Below are 14,619 nucleotides of genomic sequence, written 5' to 3'. Positions count from 1 at the left end.
GGATTGCTGACAACAATGTGGTGCTCAAACGGTCTTGGTCTTGACATGATGATTCACCTCAAACAACATCGAAAGCAGGCATTCATCAGAGGAAGGTTATGCTCTCAGTGTGGTGGGATTTTAAAGGTGTCATGTTTTTCGAGCTCCTACCAAGGAACCAAACAATCAATTCAAATGTATACTGTCAGCAATTGGACAGTTTGAATGAATCCGTCATCCAGAAACGTCCAGAGCTTGTTAATTGCAAAGGAGTTGTGTTCCATCGCAACAACGCGAGGCCACACACAGTTTGATCACCTGTCAAAAATTACTGGAGCTTGGATGGGATGTGTTGCCACACCCACCATACTCGCCTGACCTTGCGCCGTCACACTTCCACTTGTTTCGCTCTCTTCAAAACTCCTTGTGTGGTATAACGTTCAATTCAGATGAAGCTGTAAATCAGCACCTTGTTCAGTTTTTCGCAAATAAAGGCAGGTCCTTCTATGAACGAGGAATTACGAAGCTCACTGAAAGATGGCAAAAGGTTATCAAACAAAACGGGCACTATATCATTGATTGATCTTTGTTCTTTATATAGATAAATGACCTTTGAAAAACATAGACAAAATACATCATGACTTTTCCAAAGACCCAATACTTTTCCTTATTGTCTTTTGTCTTCTAACATTGTCCATGATTTTGTGGTTAGCTGTTTTGCTTTTGTTTTAGCCATTTGGAGTTTATCTTGATAAATGGTATGAAATGTAGATCAGTCTTTATTTTTCCAGATAGCTATTCAGTTGTACCAGTTGTATCATTTATTGAAAAACCCAACTTTTCCCTAAAATATATCTAAATTTGATTGATTTCTGGACTTTCTATTTTGTTTTATTGTTTGTTTAAAAGGTATACTCATTTTTAATTACTGAGACTTTTTATAGTATGTTATGATATGTAGTAGGGTTAAACATCATCACTCTCTCCATCCATTCACTCCCCGCCACACACACACACACACTCGCCTTTTTTTTTTTTCATGGCTTTTCTGTCTATTCTATAGTTTGGTTTTTTTCCCATCAACCAGCTTGCCTGTTGGTTTTTTTTGGCGGGGGGGCAAGGCACGGTTAGTTTTATAGGAGTAACTTCGTGAAATCGGAGTTTACTATCTTTAAACAAAATACACCTTTATATTATTAATTCAGGTTACTTTTGTTTTTTCAGTAGTATTTTATTTTCTTCATATCAGTTTTATACATTTCTAAGTTTATTTCCAGAATTTTGTTCTTCCTTTTCATAGCTATATGGAAGACCCTATTTTTACTTCTTTCTGATTAGTTTCGATGTATGAAAGCTATGATTAATATACTATTTATTATATTCGTTATAAATTATATTAATTTTATATGCTGCTACCTTACTGAATTATGTTGTTGTTGTTTTTTAACTTTATTGGGGAACAGTGTGTTCTTTCCCAGGACCTATCAGCTCCAAGTCAAGCTGTCATCCTTCAATCTAGTGGTGGAGGACGCAGCTGAGCTCCAAGTCCCGGCACCGTTTTTCACTCTAGTTGCGGAGGGTGTAGCCCACCATCCCATGCGGGAGTCGAACTGGCAACCTTGTTGTTAAGAGCATGTGCTCTCCCTAGCTGAGCCATCTGGCCGCCCTGAATTATCTTCTTATTTGTAGTGGTCTCTTGTTTTTTTCCAATATAGTTACATTGGCTTTAAGTAGTGATAGTTAAACTCTTTCTATTTTTCCTACATCTGCCCTTTTCTTGCCTCTTCTATTCCATTGTTAAATTGCAGTGGTGTTGTATGCATCTCTGTCTTACTCCTGATTTTAGGAAGAAAGGCTCATGTGTTTCCCTAAAGTATTTGCTGACTTTTTGGCATGCATGTGCATGCGTGGGCACACACACATGTGTCATATTAAAGAAGTGCACATCTGTTCTTATTCGGCATTTTTTTTTTCCATCAAGAGTTGAATTTTGTCAAATGCCTCTTTATATATGGAGAAGTAATATGGTTTTTATCTTAGGTTTATTAATGTAATATATTAAATTTGTACATTTTAAGACACACTCTCAGATTTCTAAAATGTTTTTATTGATGCCTAATGTTTTGTAAAGCAGGTCTTCATTTTTTGCACTGTGTAGCTTTTTTATGCACCCATGTAGCTTTTTTTTATTATTACACAATGCTGTTGCATATTTGCAACTGTTGTTATGAGTGGAATTCTGTTTTTGTTGAAAGGCTTAATAAAGTTAAGCTGAGAATTTGATGTGAAGATTCCCTTCAGCATGGTGAAAAGGTGGGCTAAATCTGAGCTGACCTTTTAATGGTGCTTTTTTAAGTTTTCTTATTATTGTTTTTATTTTGTCCTCAAATAGTGGTGGAAAGAAAAGGATTATGATATAGGTGGCAAGAAGTAAATTAGTATTTGGGTTAATTAATCCTTCTCAGTGGTTTTTCTAATGAGTTTGAGGTTTCAAAGAAACACCATAAAATGAATATTGTTTTACATATTTGCTTCATCATTCTTGTCCTCAGAAAGCTCGCTGCCTGGAACAGAGCTGTCCAGAAGGGTAGCTACTACCTCCTGTGTCTATTGAGTACTCGAAACATGGTCAGTGTAAAATACACACTGATTTAGAAAACTTAGTATAAAATGTAAAATATCTCATTAATAATTTTATATTTATTTTATGTTGAAATACTATTTTGGATATATTGGGATCGATAAAATATGGCATTAAGATTAATTTCAACTTTTTTCACTTTCTAATGTAGCTATAGCAAATTTTAAATTGCATATATGGCTTACATTACTTTTTTTTAAGATTTTATTGGGGAATTGGGGGAGAGGAACAGCACTGGGGAGTCAGGGAAAGGGGAACAGACAAGTTGCTGTCCTTTTGTTCTTCAGTGTAGTTGTGGAGGATGTCACTTCACTGACCCATGTTGGTATTCTCATTGTGTTCTTCCCGGTTGAGGCAGATCAGTTGCCGGCCACTGGATGGCCGCTCACGGAGGCTGGTGGCCACTCACGCTGGCTGCCAGCCACTCACGGTAGCTTTACAGCAGCCCACTGCAGCAGAGGCTGCAGCCTACACTGGTGCCGGCAACTCACAGCAGCCCAGCTCCAGGTTGAGCTGTTGCTCACCATCTTAGCTGTAGAGGGCACAGCGTCACTGGCCCTAATGTGGGATCTGAACCGGGGTTCTGCTGCTCAAAGCTGGTGTCCCAAGCCATCTCTTAACCAACACACCACTTGGCCAGCCACATTATATTTTTATTGGACATCACTGGTCTAAAGACAGTAGGTATGTGTGTACTCACAGATAATTCAATGATTTTCATAATTTAAAAAGATGAAATTAAATAAACTGCAGCTATATATCCTCCCTTATGACCTGTTTTTTGTGAGAATAAAGTTTGATGAATAATGTAATATAATCATACTCCATTATACTGGGTTGCCTTCTCTCTGATTTTCTATTTAATTGTTTATAAGAGAATGCATTTCCTTCACTATGCCCTTAACATTTTCACAGAAGTTAAAGGCAATAGAATTCTTGTATTTTAGAATACTAGCACTTAAGAACTGATGTGAATATAGAAGGGAGTTAGTTTAGAGGTCCAAGTTACTGATTTTGCCTTATTCTATAAATATATTTTAATAGAAGTTCCCCAGCTGAATATAAAATTTGCTTCAACATTTTCTTCATTTTTTTCCCCTATTCCCTCAAGAAAAAAAAAAAAAAGTGCCGGCCAAGTAGCTCAGGGTTCAAGAGCTTGCTCAAGTGTTTGAGCTCTGAGCAACAGCGTTTCGAGTCCTGGCCCAAGCTGAGCTGCCGCTGAGCTGCCAACACGTGGTAGGATGGCTCAGCTAAAAAAAAAGCAATTCCCCCCCCCCTTAGTCCTCTTTCAGTAGAGCTGAAGTTCAGCAACTCTTAGTTCCATTTTGTTGTGATAGCCTCAGCGTTTCGCATAGTTCATATCTTAACTCTTCATTTTTAAAAACCGAAACAATTTAATTACTCTCAACACCTTTTTTATCTTGGCTTTTGTCACATTTTTTAGGAAGATTATATCACAAGTGACATTGGAATATCGACTTGGAAGGAGCAGACCTTTCTCTCCCATGGAGCCTTATTAGCAAAGAGCTGCCAGGCTGCAATGGAATTAGCAAAGCATGACGCTGAGGTTCAGGACATGGCATTTCAGTACGGGAAGCACATGGCCATGAGTCATAAGGTATTTCACACCCTTTCTCTTTTTCAGTATTAAATAGCTCAAATGATACACCAGAAACCTTTTGCCAGTTAATAAGCTGCTTTTATATCTCAAAAAAATGTTTATTGTGTGCTTAAAATCTATCAGTCATATTCGGTTATATCATATAAACAGTATGACTGGTGAGTGCTGTGTAATTTTGATAGAACGCTACAGCTTATTTAAATCACATTCGTGATGTTTGTCTTTTCTTACCGCTTGGAAAGGTTCTTGAAAGAACTCGCGTGATTATTAAATAACACTTAGTATTGCCATTCACATGGAAGAATATTTGTTACAGTTCCCCTATAGTAAAACAAATTGTGGAAAGTTAGCAAAATTTAGAAATATACTGAATAAACTTGAAAGCTTTAATTCTAATAACTGATTCTTTTGAATAGGCATAATGACATATAAAATGTCCTGAGATTAGCTCTTATATTGTTGCCTCTGTGAATATGTAATTTTAAAACTACATGTAATATATATTTCTTAGATGTTACTTAAATAACTCATAAGAGGGGGAAAATATTTACATATATGTGTAATATCTCTAGGTAATTTTTAACATTTTATTAAATCTTAGATTAGTTTGTTAAGCAATTATACTTATTAAATCTTTTTGTAAATCTTTACCTTGAACTTAAAGTGAAACAAAGGATGCTGCCAAATAAAAAAGGAATGTGTTAGGGAAAAAGAATTTTAAAGAATTTTTAAGATTATTGTTCATCATATGAACTGTTCTTTGACTTCTTAAAGTACATCTAAAAACTGCATTCCTTAAGCTTTATTTTTCATTTTATTATCTAATGCTTTCTGTACATGATTAAAACATACTAGTGCATTTCACTGATTTAACTCTTTTGACTACTTCTTCTAGATAAATTCTGATCTCCAGCCTTTTATTAAAGAAAAGACCAGTGACTCCACGATTTTTAATCTAAACTCAGCTCCTGTGGTCTTACATCAGGAGTTTCTTGGAAGAGATCTATGGATTAAGCAGATCAGAGAGGTAAAATGAAATTACTCCTATTTTATGTACCAGTATTATTAGTTGATTTTAGAACATAATTCATATTTTACGCTGATCTAAGACATCAACCAATAAGAGTTCATTCATATAACAGGTAAAATTTTTACCTTACAATCTACATTTTTAAGAGGTAAAAATCTTAGTTAAAAGTTAGAAACTGCAATTTCTTATTATCTGAGTTCTTAGAATACTGCAACACAAAACTAGTGCTTGTGGTAAATGCTAATTAACTCAGATGATTTTTTTTTTTCCTAAAGCCTTTCAAAATTTGGGCTATAGTAATAGCACCACTCTTTAACTGATGGCAATTTCCCATCTGTAGACTCTAACACAAGCTGCAGAATTCCAGGAGCTCCGTCTGTCAGCTCATTGGGTTATTTTAAAACAAACTTGGACCCTGAATACTCACGTTCTGAGGCATTATCATAGGCAAAAACTTATGATTAAGGGGAGGAAAACAGGGGCTTAAATTGGCTAATTTCCCACTTTTGGGGAGGGAGGGAAGTTGTAGAAGATGAGAGGGAACATTTTTTATTTCCTTTTAATCCAAAAACTCTGGTACAAAAGTTCACGTGCCCTTCTACCCAAAGCTTCATGGAATTTATTTAACTTCATGGGTTCTAACTGATTGGGTTAATCTCAGACTTGACATGGGGAACCAGGCATAGCTGAAGGTGGGGGTAGTGACCATATTTAAAGCAGGGAGAACCTAAGTGATATCTGCATTCAGAAAGATAAGCTTTTCCCACTCCCACTCCTCTTCTTTAAATGCTGGCCACTGAAAGTCCCTCGTATTCACCAAGTAGAAAACGGGAGGATTCGTTTTGGGGGAAACTGTCAAACCCAGGCAAAAAGACCAGCAGACGTGGATGTCGGGGCTCCCTTAGTAAACATAACATGGCCCTGATCAGCCCTCGTACAGTGAGGTCTACCAGCTGACAAGCATGAGAGTATCCAAGTACACCAAATATCCAACAGAAATAGGATAGGTAATAGAGCACCACTGGGCATTTGAGAAAACCTTCTGCTGTAGAAGAATGAGTTAAAAGCTTCTGCTGTAGAAGACTGAGAAAAAGAGGGATCTTAGAGGAAACAGACAGTAAAAGAAAAGAAAGACGCATTTTCAAAAGCACTATAATCAATATACTCAGTGAGATATTAAATTCATGAAATAAGAGCAGGTGATTGTATAAAAAAGGACAATTCAAGGGCCGGCTGAGTGGCTCAGTTGGTTAAGAGCTCGCTCAAAGGTTTGAGCTCTGAGCAACAGCAGTTTGAGTCCGGCCCGAGCTGAGCTGACACTGAGCTAAAAAAAAAAAAGGACAATTCAAGAATAAATAATCATAATTATAAAATATGAAAACAGGATTTTTTTAATGAGAAGAATGGAAGATATAAGTGAGAAAATATCTTAGAAATTTGAATGAAAAGATAATTGAAGAAAAAAGATAAGAAAATTAGAGGACCAGTTCAAAAGATCCTGTATCAGTTATGAATCCCAGAAAGGGAAAACTGAAAATGGAGGTTAAAAAATTAACAATGAGGGACCTGCCGAGTGGCTCAGTTGGTTGAATTGGCTTAAGAGCATGAGCTCTGAGCAACAGGGCCGCCAGTTCAATTCCCACATGGGCCAGTGAACTGCACCTGAGCTGAGCTATTGCTGAGCTGCCAACAAGGGGCAGGATGGCTCAACTGGTGTAACAACAAGATTAGCTGTTCAGTGGTGGACTATGCCCACCCACAACTAAGACTGAACTCGGCACTTTGAGCTGAGCTGCCTCCCAGATGGCTCAGTGGATAGAGCGTACACTCTTAACAACAAGGCTGCCGGGTTCGACTCTCGCATAGAATGGTGGCTGTGCCCACCCGCAACTAAGATTGAACACAGCACCTTGAGCTCAGAGGCCACGAGCTGCCGATAGGAAGCCAGATGATGACTGGAGCCCTCCACAATGAAGATTGAAGAACAACAACTTGGCTGGTTTTCTTCCCTAATTCCCCAACACTGTTCCCCTTCCCCAATTCCCCAATAAAATCTTTGGAAAAAAAAATTAACAATGAATTTTTTAAAAGAAAATAAAATCTCTAAGAATTGAAGGACCCGTGTGTCCAAATTAAAATGTTGCCCTAAATAATGAATTTAAAAAGACCCACACCAAATCACCTCATTATCAAATTTTGAAACAATGGAGATAAAGAAGAGATCCTAATACTTCTAGAAAGAAAAAGAAAACCCTACCAGCAAAGGATGAAGAATCAGAATGACCTTAGCAGTGACACTGAAAGCTTCACAAGGGCCGGTCAAGTGGCTCAGTTGCTTAAGAGTGCGAGCTCTGAGCAACAGGGTCACTGATTTGATTCCCCCATGGGCCAGTGAGCTGCACCCAAGCTGAGCTGCCACTGAGCTGCCAATAGGTGGCAGGATGGCTCAGCTCTTGAGAGCACGTGCTCCTAACAACAAGGTTGCTGGTTCGACTCCCGCATGGGATGGTGGGCAACACCCACCCGTAACTAAAACTGAACACGGCACCTTGAGCTAAGTGGCCGCAAGCTGCTGACGGTCGGCTGGATGGCGACTGGACTTGGAGCTGAGCTACCTGCACCCTCCACAACTAAGATTGAAGGACAACAACTTGGCTGTTCCCCTTCCCCAATTCCCCAATTAAATCTTAAATAATATAATAATAATAATAATAATAATAATAATAAATAAATAAATAAAAAAACATTAAAACTAGGGTCACTCTCTTAAAAAAAGAAAGCTTCACAACAATGGAGTTTACCTCAACATTCAAAGAGCAAATTGTTTCCACCTTAGAATTTTATGCCAGTCATATTATCAAGTGTGATGTTAAATAAAGACAATTTGAAACAGATAAATAAGGCCTCAAAAAACTGACCTTCCAAGCATCTTATTTCAAGGAGCAGGTGATGTATTCTATCAAGGCAAGAGAGTAAGCAAGAAAGAGAAAGACATGGAGTTTAGGGACTGGGGGATCTGACACAGGTGTGAGGCAATGGGAATTTCTAGGACAACATGAAGGGAAGAATAATAAACAACAACAGTAATGCCAACAGTAAGAGCACTTCTGTGCGCCAAGCACTATTCTACTGAGAAACCTGAGGCACAGAGAGATTAACTAACCTGTGCATATCACACAGCTAGCAAGTGGTGGAGCCAGGATTCAAACCCAGGCAGCCCAGCTGTGGGGCCCACGTCATTAAGTCACATGCTACCTGTTTGTCATCCAAGCAAGTCCTAGGCTGGTGGCTATGCATCCAGTCTAGATTGGGATAAGAGGACAGAGATCCCCAAGGGAAATATCTCCAAGGAACAAAATGGTACTGATGATCACTTAATGTACTTGACCACATTGATAATTTAGGGACAAATTTATGATGGGCACATAGAAAACTAAGTGTTCCTGTTACTAGTACTGTAAAACAAATTACCCCCCAAACTTAGCTGCTTCAAATGGAGTCCATGGGTCAGGAATTTGGACAGCACACAGAGGGGATGACTGCTGCATGATTTCTGGGGCCTCAGCTGGAAAGACCCAGTGGCTGGAGGTGACTCAGTCATGCTGAGCACTAGAATCATCTGGAGGCTCCACTCCCACCTGGCATCTGGGCTGGGGTGTCAAGAAAACCAGGCTGCGGACCAACCGGCGTGCTCACACGTGCCCTCCATTTAGCTTGGCTTCCTCACAGCATGGCTGCCGTGGATAGTCGGGCTTCTTACTTGCCAGGTGAGAACTCCAACCAACAAGGCAGAGGCTACATCTTCTTTTATGACCAGCCTCTGAAGTCTCACAGCCATTTCCAAGGTCTCCTGTCAAAGTAGTCACAGCCCACCCAAAATCAGGAGGGGCTGTAGACCTCACCAATCAATGGGAAGAGTTTCAAAGAATTTGGGACCCACGTCTTAAAGCAGCCACAGTATGCAACAGCATGGATGGACCTAGAGAGTACTATGCTAAGTGAAATAAGTCAGACTGAGAAGGACAAATACCATATAATTTCACTTAATATGTGAAATCTAAAGAACAGAATAAATGAACAAACAAAACGGAAACAGACTCATAGATACAGAGAACAAACTGATGGTTGCGGGCAGGGTCGGGGGGCGGAGGAGCAGAGGTTGGGAAGCTGAATGAAAAAGGCTGAGGGATTAAGAAGCACACATTGGTAGTTACAAAATAGTCATGAGGATGTAAAGCAAAGCATAGGGAATATAGTCAATAATATGGTAATAACTGCATAGTGAGTGCCAGATGAGTACTAGACTAGTCAGGAGGATCACTTCTTAAATTCTATAGTTATCTAACCATAATGCTGTACACCTGAAACTAATATAAAATAATGTTGAATGTCAACTGTAACTGAAAAATAAATACTTAAATAAATAAATAAATAAATAAATAAATAGAACACCCACACTAAACATATGGGATAAAATGAGACTGTTATTAGCTATAGTGAAAAAATTTTAAATGTATAAGAAAGAAAATGTAATCAATACTTTACATGGCTTAGAAAATAATATTTATATAAAGCATAAAATGTAAATATCAAATATTGATTTAAACCAAAAAGTATAATCAATGCAAGGAGGATAGGAAAAAAGAATGTGTTTGGTCGTGTAAGAAATGTAATTATTCCTTTCATGGTAAGATCAATAGATAATGTCTAAAATTTTAAAATCAAGTAAGAACAACGTTTGAAGATAAACAACAGAAGAAACAGCTAAAGAGGGACACAGGACAGACAGGGCCTGGAGAGCAGTAAGTTGCTTTGTTAGAAGTCTTGTATTATTTGACTTTTTAAATACTATACATATATTTGGTTTTATTTTAAAACTTTCCATTTAAAAATTTATATACTTTCCTATATTAATTTTACTTCTAATAATGTATCCCAAGAAAAATATCAGAGAGGCTTACATATTAAAATACGTAGTAAAATATTCATTCTAAAGGGAAGAAAATGAAAATTGATCTATTTAAATATAGGAAAGGTTAAATGAAGTATCAAACAATGAAATACCACACAACTATTGAATATTGTATTACTAGGGTGGATTTGTGTGTTTTTTGACAGCTGAATTGAAAATATATATGCAGATGGTGTTAGTAGCTCTAATTGGGTTACATTAGAATACATTGCAGATTTACATTTTGGTTGAAAAGATCCAGCTAAATATGTTCAATGAGAGCTACCAACCCTCCCTTGGCTAGTCACATATGTATATATACATATAAAAGTAACATAGATATGCATTTCAAAGAAGCTTCACAGAAAAGGGACATATTGAACTCTTAGTTTCTTTGCAAGCATACAAAATTGTAAATGTAGACAACATGAGAGTCCAGGATTTCCTAAACAGCTGGTGAAATATTCCCAAATCATTATCTCCAACTTGATTTAGATTCAGAGAGACATCCTTTCCAAATAGCCTGTGCTCAGCCACTGACTTCAGGCCATTCTCCTTATATCTACATGTCTGAGCCATGAACAGGGTCGCTGACGACGAGAAGATGAATTTCTCTGGCACAAATAAGAAACGTTAGTTTCTGTCATGCAGGGAGCAGCCTTCTTCAGATTAAAGACTCCCACCTTGAAGTGTATTTTAACCTTCTAAATTATAATATTCATGTTTACATAAAACTCGGTAAGATAATCATCTTGTCGTGTGAATGAGTTATGGGACATTCTGTCCTAAATCTCAAGGCAGTTGCTTATTAATCCGGAAATTAGTTCTTTCTAGTGTTCTTTTTCCAATTTTTGTGTGGTGTTTACCTCCTGTGCATTTTTGCGGTCTTTTCCTTCCCCACGTTTTAAATTTTATTGCAAGATCCTTAAGGACAATAGCCAATTCACCTTTGAATTACCCATAGTACCTGCCATAGTGACTTACTTGGAGTAGTCATCCAATTAATATTTGTCAAAAAATAGGTGTGGTGTGGTCTTTGCAGGGTGAGCTATTTGGTGGCAGCCTTGTTTTATTAAACAGAAAGAGGAGTTACGTTGGAATAGTAGAAATGGCCCAGAGGACCAGGATTTGGAAAACCTGGATTCTAGTTTGGGCTCTGCTAGCATCTGTATAACCTTAATCACATTCTTTCACGTCCTTTTATTATTTTCTGTAAAACGATGGCATTTAAACTAGGTCTTTTCTAAGGTCCTTTTCAGCTCTCAAATAGGTCTCTTAGGCAACAGATGCATCACAGGAAAAATACTTATCTCTATGAGAAACTTAATACTAGTTTTCACACTGAAAAATAGAAAAGTCTTGCTCTCAATGATAGAAGTCACCTATGACTTCTTATTATCACATGTGAAATTACTTCCCTGCTCTGCTCAGACAGGTTTGTGTCCCATCTACCCTTTGATTTCCTGCTTGGGGAAAGTGAGAATTAATGACTAGACAAGGAAAGGAGGAAGAGATGACATATTCTTCCTGCCTGTTCAACATCATTGTGAATCCAGGAAGGCGAGCACCTGTGCAATTTTTCATATCGGGCCCTGGAACCTCCTCTCCAACTCCCCTTCTCCCCCCAAAATCTTAGGATTAGATAGCCTTCTTCCATCATACCCATAAAGGCACACACACACACACACACACACACACACACACACACCCTTTCACAAGAGGCAATTTAGGGCACCAGGCCACACCTGAAACAGCTGAAAAAGATTTGTTGGGCAATGTGTCCATACTAAATTCTACAGATTCCTCCCTACCTTCATTTTACATTTAAAATTTTAGCTGCTGAAAAATAATGATCAGGTAAAAATACTGATAGTGAATAGGTGATTCACCCTAGGGAGGTGAAGTCATTACTCAGTTATCATTTTGATTCCTAATAAAAGAAAGTAGAATCTTTCAGAGAACCACAGAGCTCTGACTCTCTCAGGGAGTCCAGGGGCTATTGCAGGTCAGCAAGCTTTATTTTTAATGATCCTTCCAGTTTTCTGCTGCCATTATAAGTCACCTGAAGAAATAAGAATTATGATTATATTTTTTCTTGGTTATTTCTGATAGTACTGAAATGTCACTTAGACATGTGACATTCTGACACTGTCATAACCAGCCATAAAATACCTTAAGTGAACTACATATTTCCAATGCTAAGCTATAACTCTTCCCTAGACATCCTACTATTCTTATTCAAAAATTGGAACAAAGATTGTAAGGCAAGGCTGGTGTGCATGAACATAACACGTATATATTCATAAACAAAAGAGAAAATGCACATTCAGAGAGTCCTCATCAATGCCACATGATATTCTTCTAATTATTTAACTTATTTTGAGTTGTTTCAAAAGGAATAATATTGTCAGCTTCCTCCTACCTATATACCATAGAAGGTGTACAGGATGGGCACTTGAAAGGACTGTGTATGAAACCACAAAGGCTATGGAATGGTTCTAGATATCACTTAAGTTAAAATGTTTCTTAAGGTTTTCTGTTTTACTAAAGGAAATAAAGTGCTTCACTACAGGAGCTACCACAGTAAAGTGCCTAAAGGTTGTCTGTGACCTCGTAAAGAGGGGATTAGGGAAACACAAATATAAGAGATACTATAAGTGATGCTATTTGGGGAGCTCAGAGGAAAGAGTGCATTCCGAGTTGGGAAAGACAAGGAAGGGTTTGTGAAGTAGGTGCTTCTGAGATAGTCCTTGAAAAAGAAGATCTTGCCAGGAAAGATGGAAAGGAGGGGCTTCCTAGACAATGGAAGCCACGAAAATGGGATGCAGATGGACAAGAGTGCAGTGTATTCAAAGGAAAAAAGTGTCATCATTTGGATAGAATGTGCAAAACATGGGCAGTATAGGGAGAGATGAAGAATTCATATGAAATGGTACATAAATGACTAAATGTAAAGACCTCAGTCCAAACAAAAACATGTACATGAATGTTCAGATCAGCAATATTTACAGGAGTCAAAAAGTGGAAACAACATGTCCGTCAGCTGATGAGTGGATGAACAAAGCATGGTACGTCCATACAATTGAATATTATTCCGCTATAGAAAGGAATGAAGTACTGATACATGCTACTTACAGCATGACAAAAATGCTCTGGAACTAGATAGAGGGGATGGTCGCACAACATTGTGCATGTACTAAATGCCACTGAATTGTACCCTTTAAAATGGTTAAAATTATGAATTTTATGTTCTATGAATTTTACCTCAATTAAAAAATAGGACTTTGGGAAGTTTGCCTGTGGAAAATGAACTTGATTCAGAAGTCACGGAGCAGGCTGCTTGCTGTGAGTGTCTCTCAGAAGGTGCTGGCTGCGCGTTCTCTTCGCCTCGTAGCGGTGCCTCGCAAAATGGAGGAAATCAAGGACTTCCTACTCACAGCCAGGTGAGAGGACGCCAAATCTGTCAAGATCAAGAAAAATAAGGAAAATGTGAAGTTTAAAGCTCGATGCAGCAGATACCTTTACACTTTGGTCATCACAGACAAAGAGAAGGCAGAGAAACTGCAGCAGTCCCTGCCCCCAGGTTTGGCAGTGAAGGAGCCAAAATGAACCTGACATGCTGGCTGATCTGAACTGTATTAAAATTTTAAAAAGAAAAAAAAAGAAAAAAGAAGAAGTCATGGAGCAGACATTGAAAGTTTTTGAGCCAAGTAATGACAAAGTCGGAAATGTGTTTTAGGGAGGTGTATCTGGCTCCCTTATATAGGATGAAAGGAACAAGGAGGTACTAGAGGGAGGGGATCAGATGGGAGGTTTGGGGGAACGTGTTGGTAAGTGCAAGAGAAAAGTCCCAGTCACAGTGTTGACAAGAATGGGAAGGTAAGGAAGTTAGGCGTTAGATTAATTTCAGAGAGAAAATGTGTAGGGCCTGAAAATGACATGATAGGGGGAAGCTGAGAGGTATGGATGGGAAAGAGGCCATCAGAGGCCCCAACCAGGATTCTGAACTTGGATAACAGGAAGAATTGTACTATGAATAGAAATAGGACAGTGAAGTGGAAAAACTGGTGTAAGTTTGGTGAGCACCATCAGGTTGGTGGCCGTCACCTTGGGACCCGGCCACTGGAGGAAACAACTCAGTTCCATTATCAACATCATTTCATTGCTCATGGCCTTCTTGTGATCTGGGTAGATTTTTTTTTCTTGGTCATACTGTGCAATTTTAAATTTCATGTCTCTTCCAGATTCCAAAAAGGCATAGCAAGAAAAATGGTTTGCAAAGGGATAGCAAGACTTTTGAACAGAGAGATTTAGTATGTAGATAATACAAGCCCCTCCTTTTTTTAAAATTGGGCACCACAGCCTTCTGCACCTGTCTGTTGCTTCCTGTTTTCCCA

The 14,619-nt window shown here is 38.3% G+C and overlaps 1 protein-coding gene and 1 pseudogene across 1 annotated transcript in view; both read left to right on the top strand.

Moving 5' to 3' along the window:
- PDSS2 (decaprenyl diphosphate synthase subunit 2) overlaps positions 1-13,616 on the top strand; it is a 225,644-nt gene extending 212,028 nt beyond the window's left edge. The window contains exons 5-7 of the mRNA XM_019659006.1: positions 4,065-4,238; positions 5,137-5,268; positions 13,503-13,616. Of these exons, the coding sequence (XP_019514551.1) occupies positions 4,065-4,238; positions 5,137-5,268; positions 13,503-13,532 (336 nt within the window). The 3' untranslated portion in view covers positions 13,533-13,616. The remainder of the gene's footprint in view (positions 1-4,064; positions 4,239-5,136; positions 5,269-13,502) is intronic.
- LOC109391412 (60S ribosomal protein L38-like) lies at positions 13,538-13,838 on the top strand (annotated as a pseudogene).
- Positions 13,839-14,619: the final 781 nt, after the last annotated feature.

Source organism: Hipposideros armiger, unplaced genomic scaffold, assembly GCF_001890085.2.
Source record: "Hipposideros armiger isolate ML-2016 unplaced genomic scaffold, ASM189008v1 scaffold_292, whole genome shotgun sequence".
Taxonomy (NCBI): domain Eukaryota; kingdom Metazoa; phylum Chordata; class Mammalia; order Chiroptera; family Hipposideridae; genus Hipposideros; species Hipposideros armiger.
The sequence above is the reverse complement of the archived record's forward strand: the minus strand, read 5'-3'. Positions and strand labels throughout refer to the sequence as shown.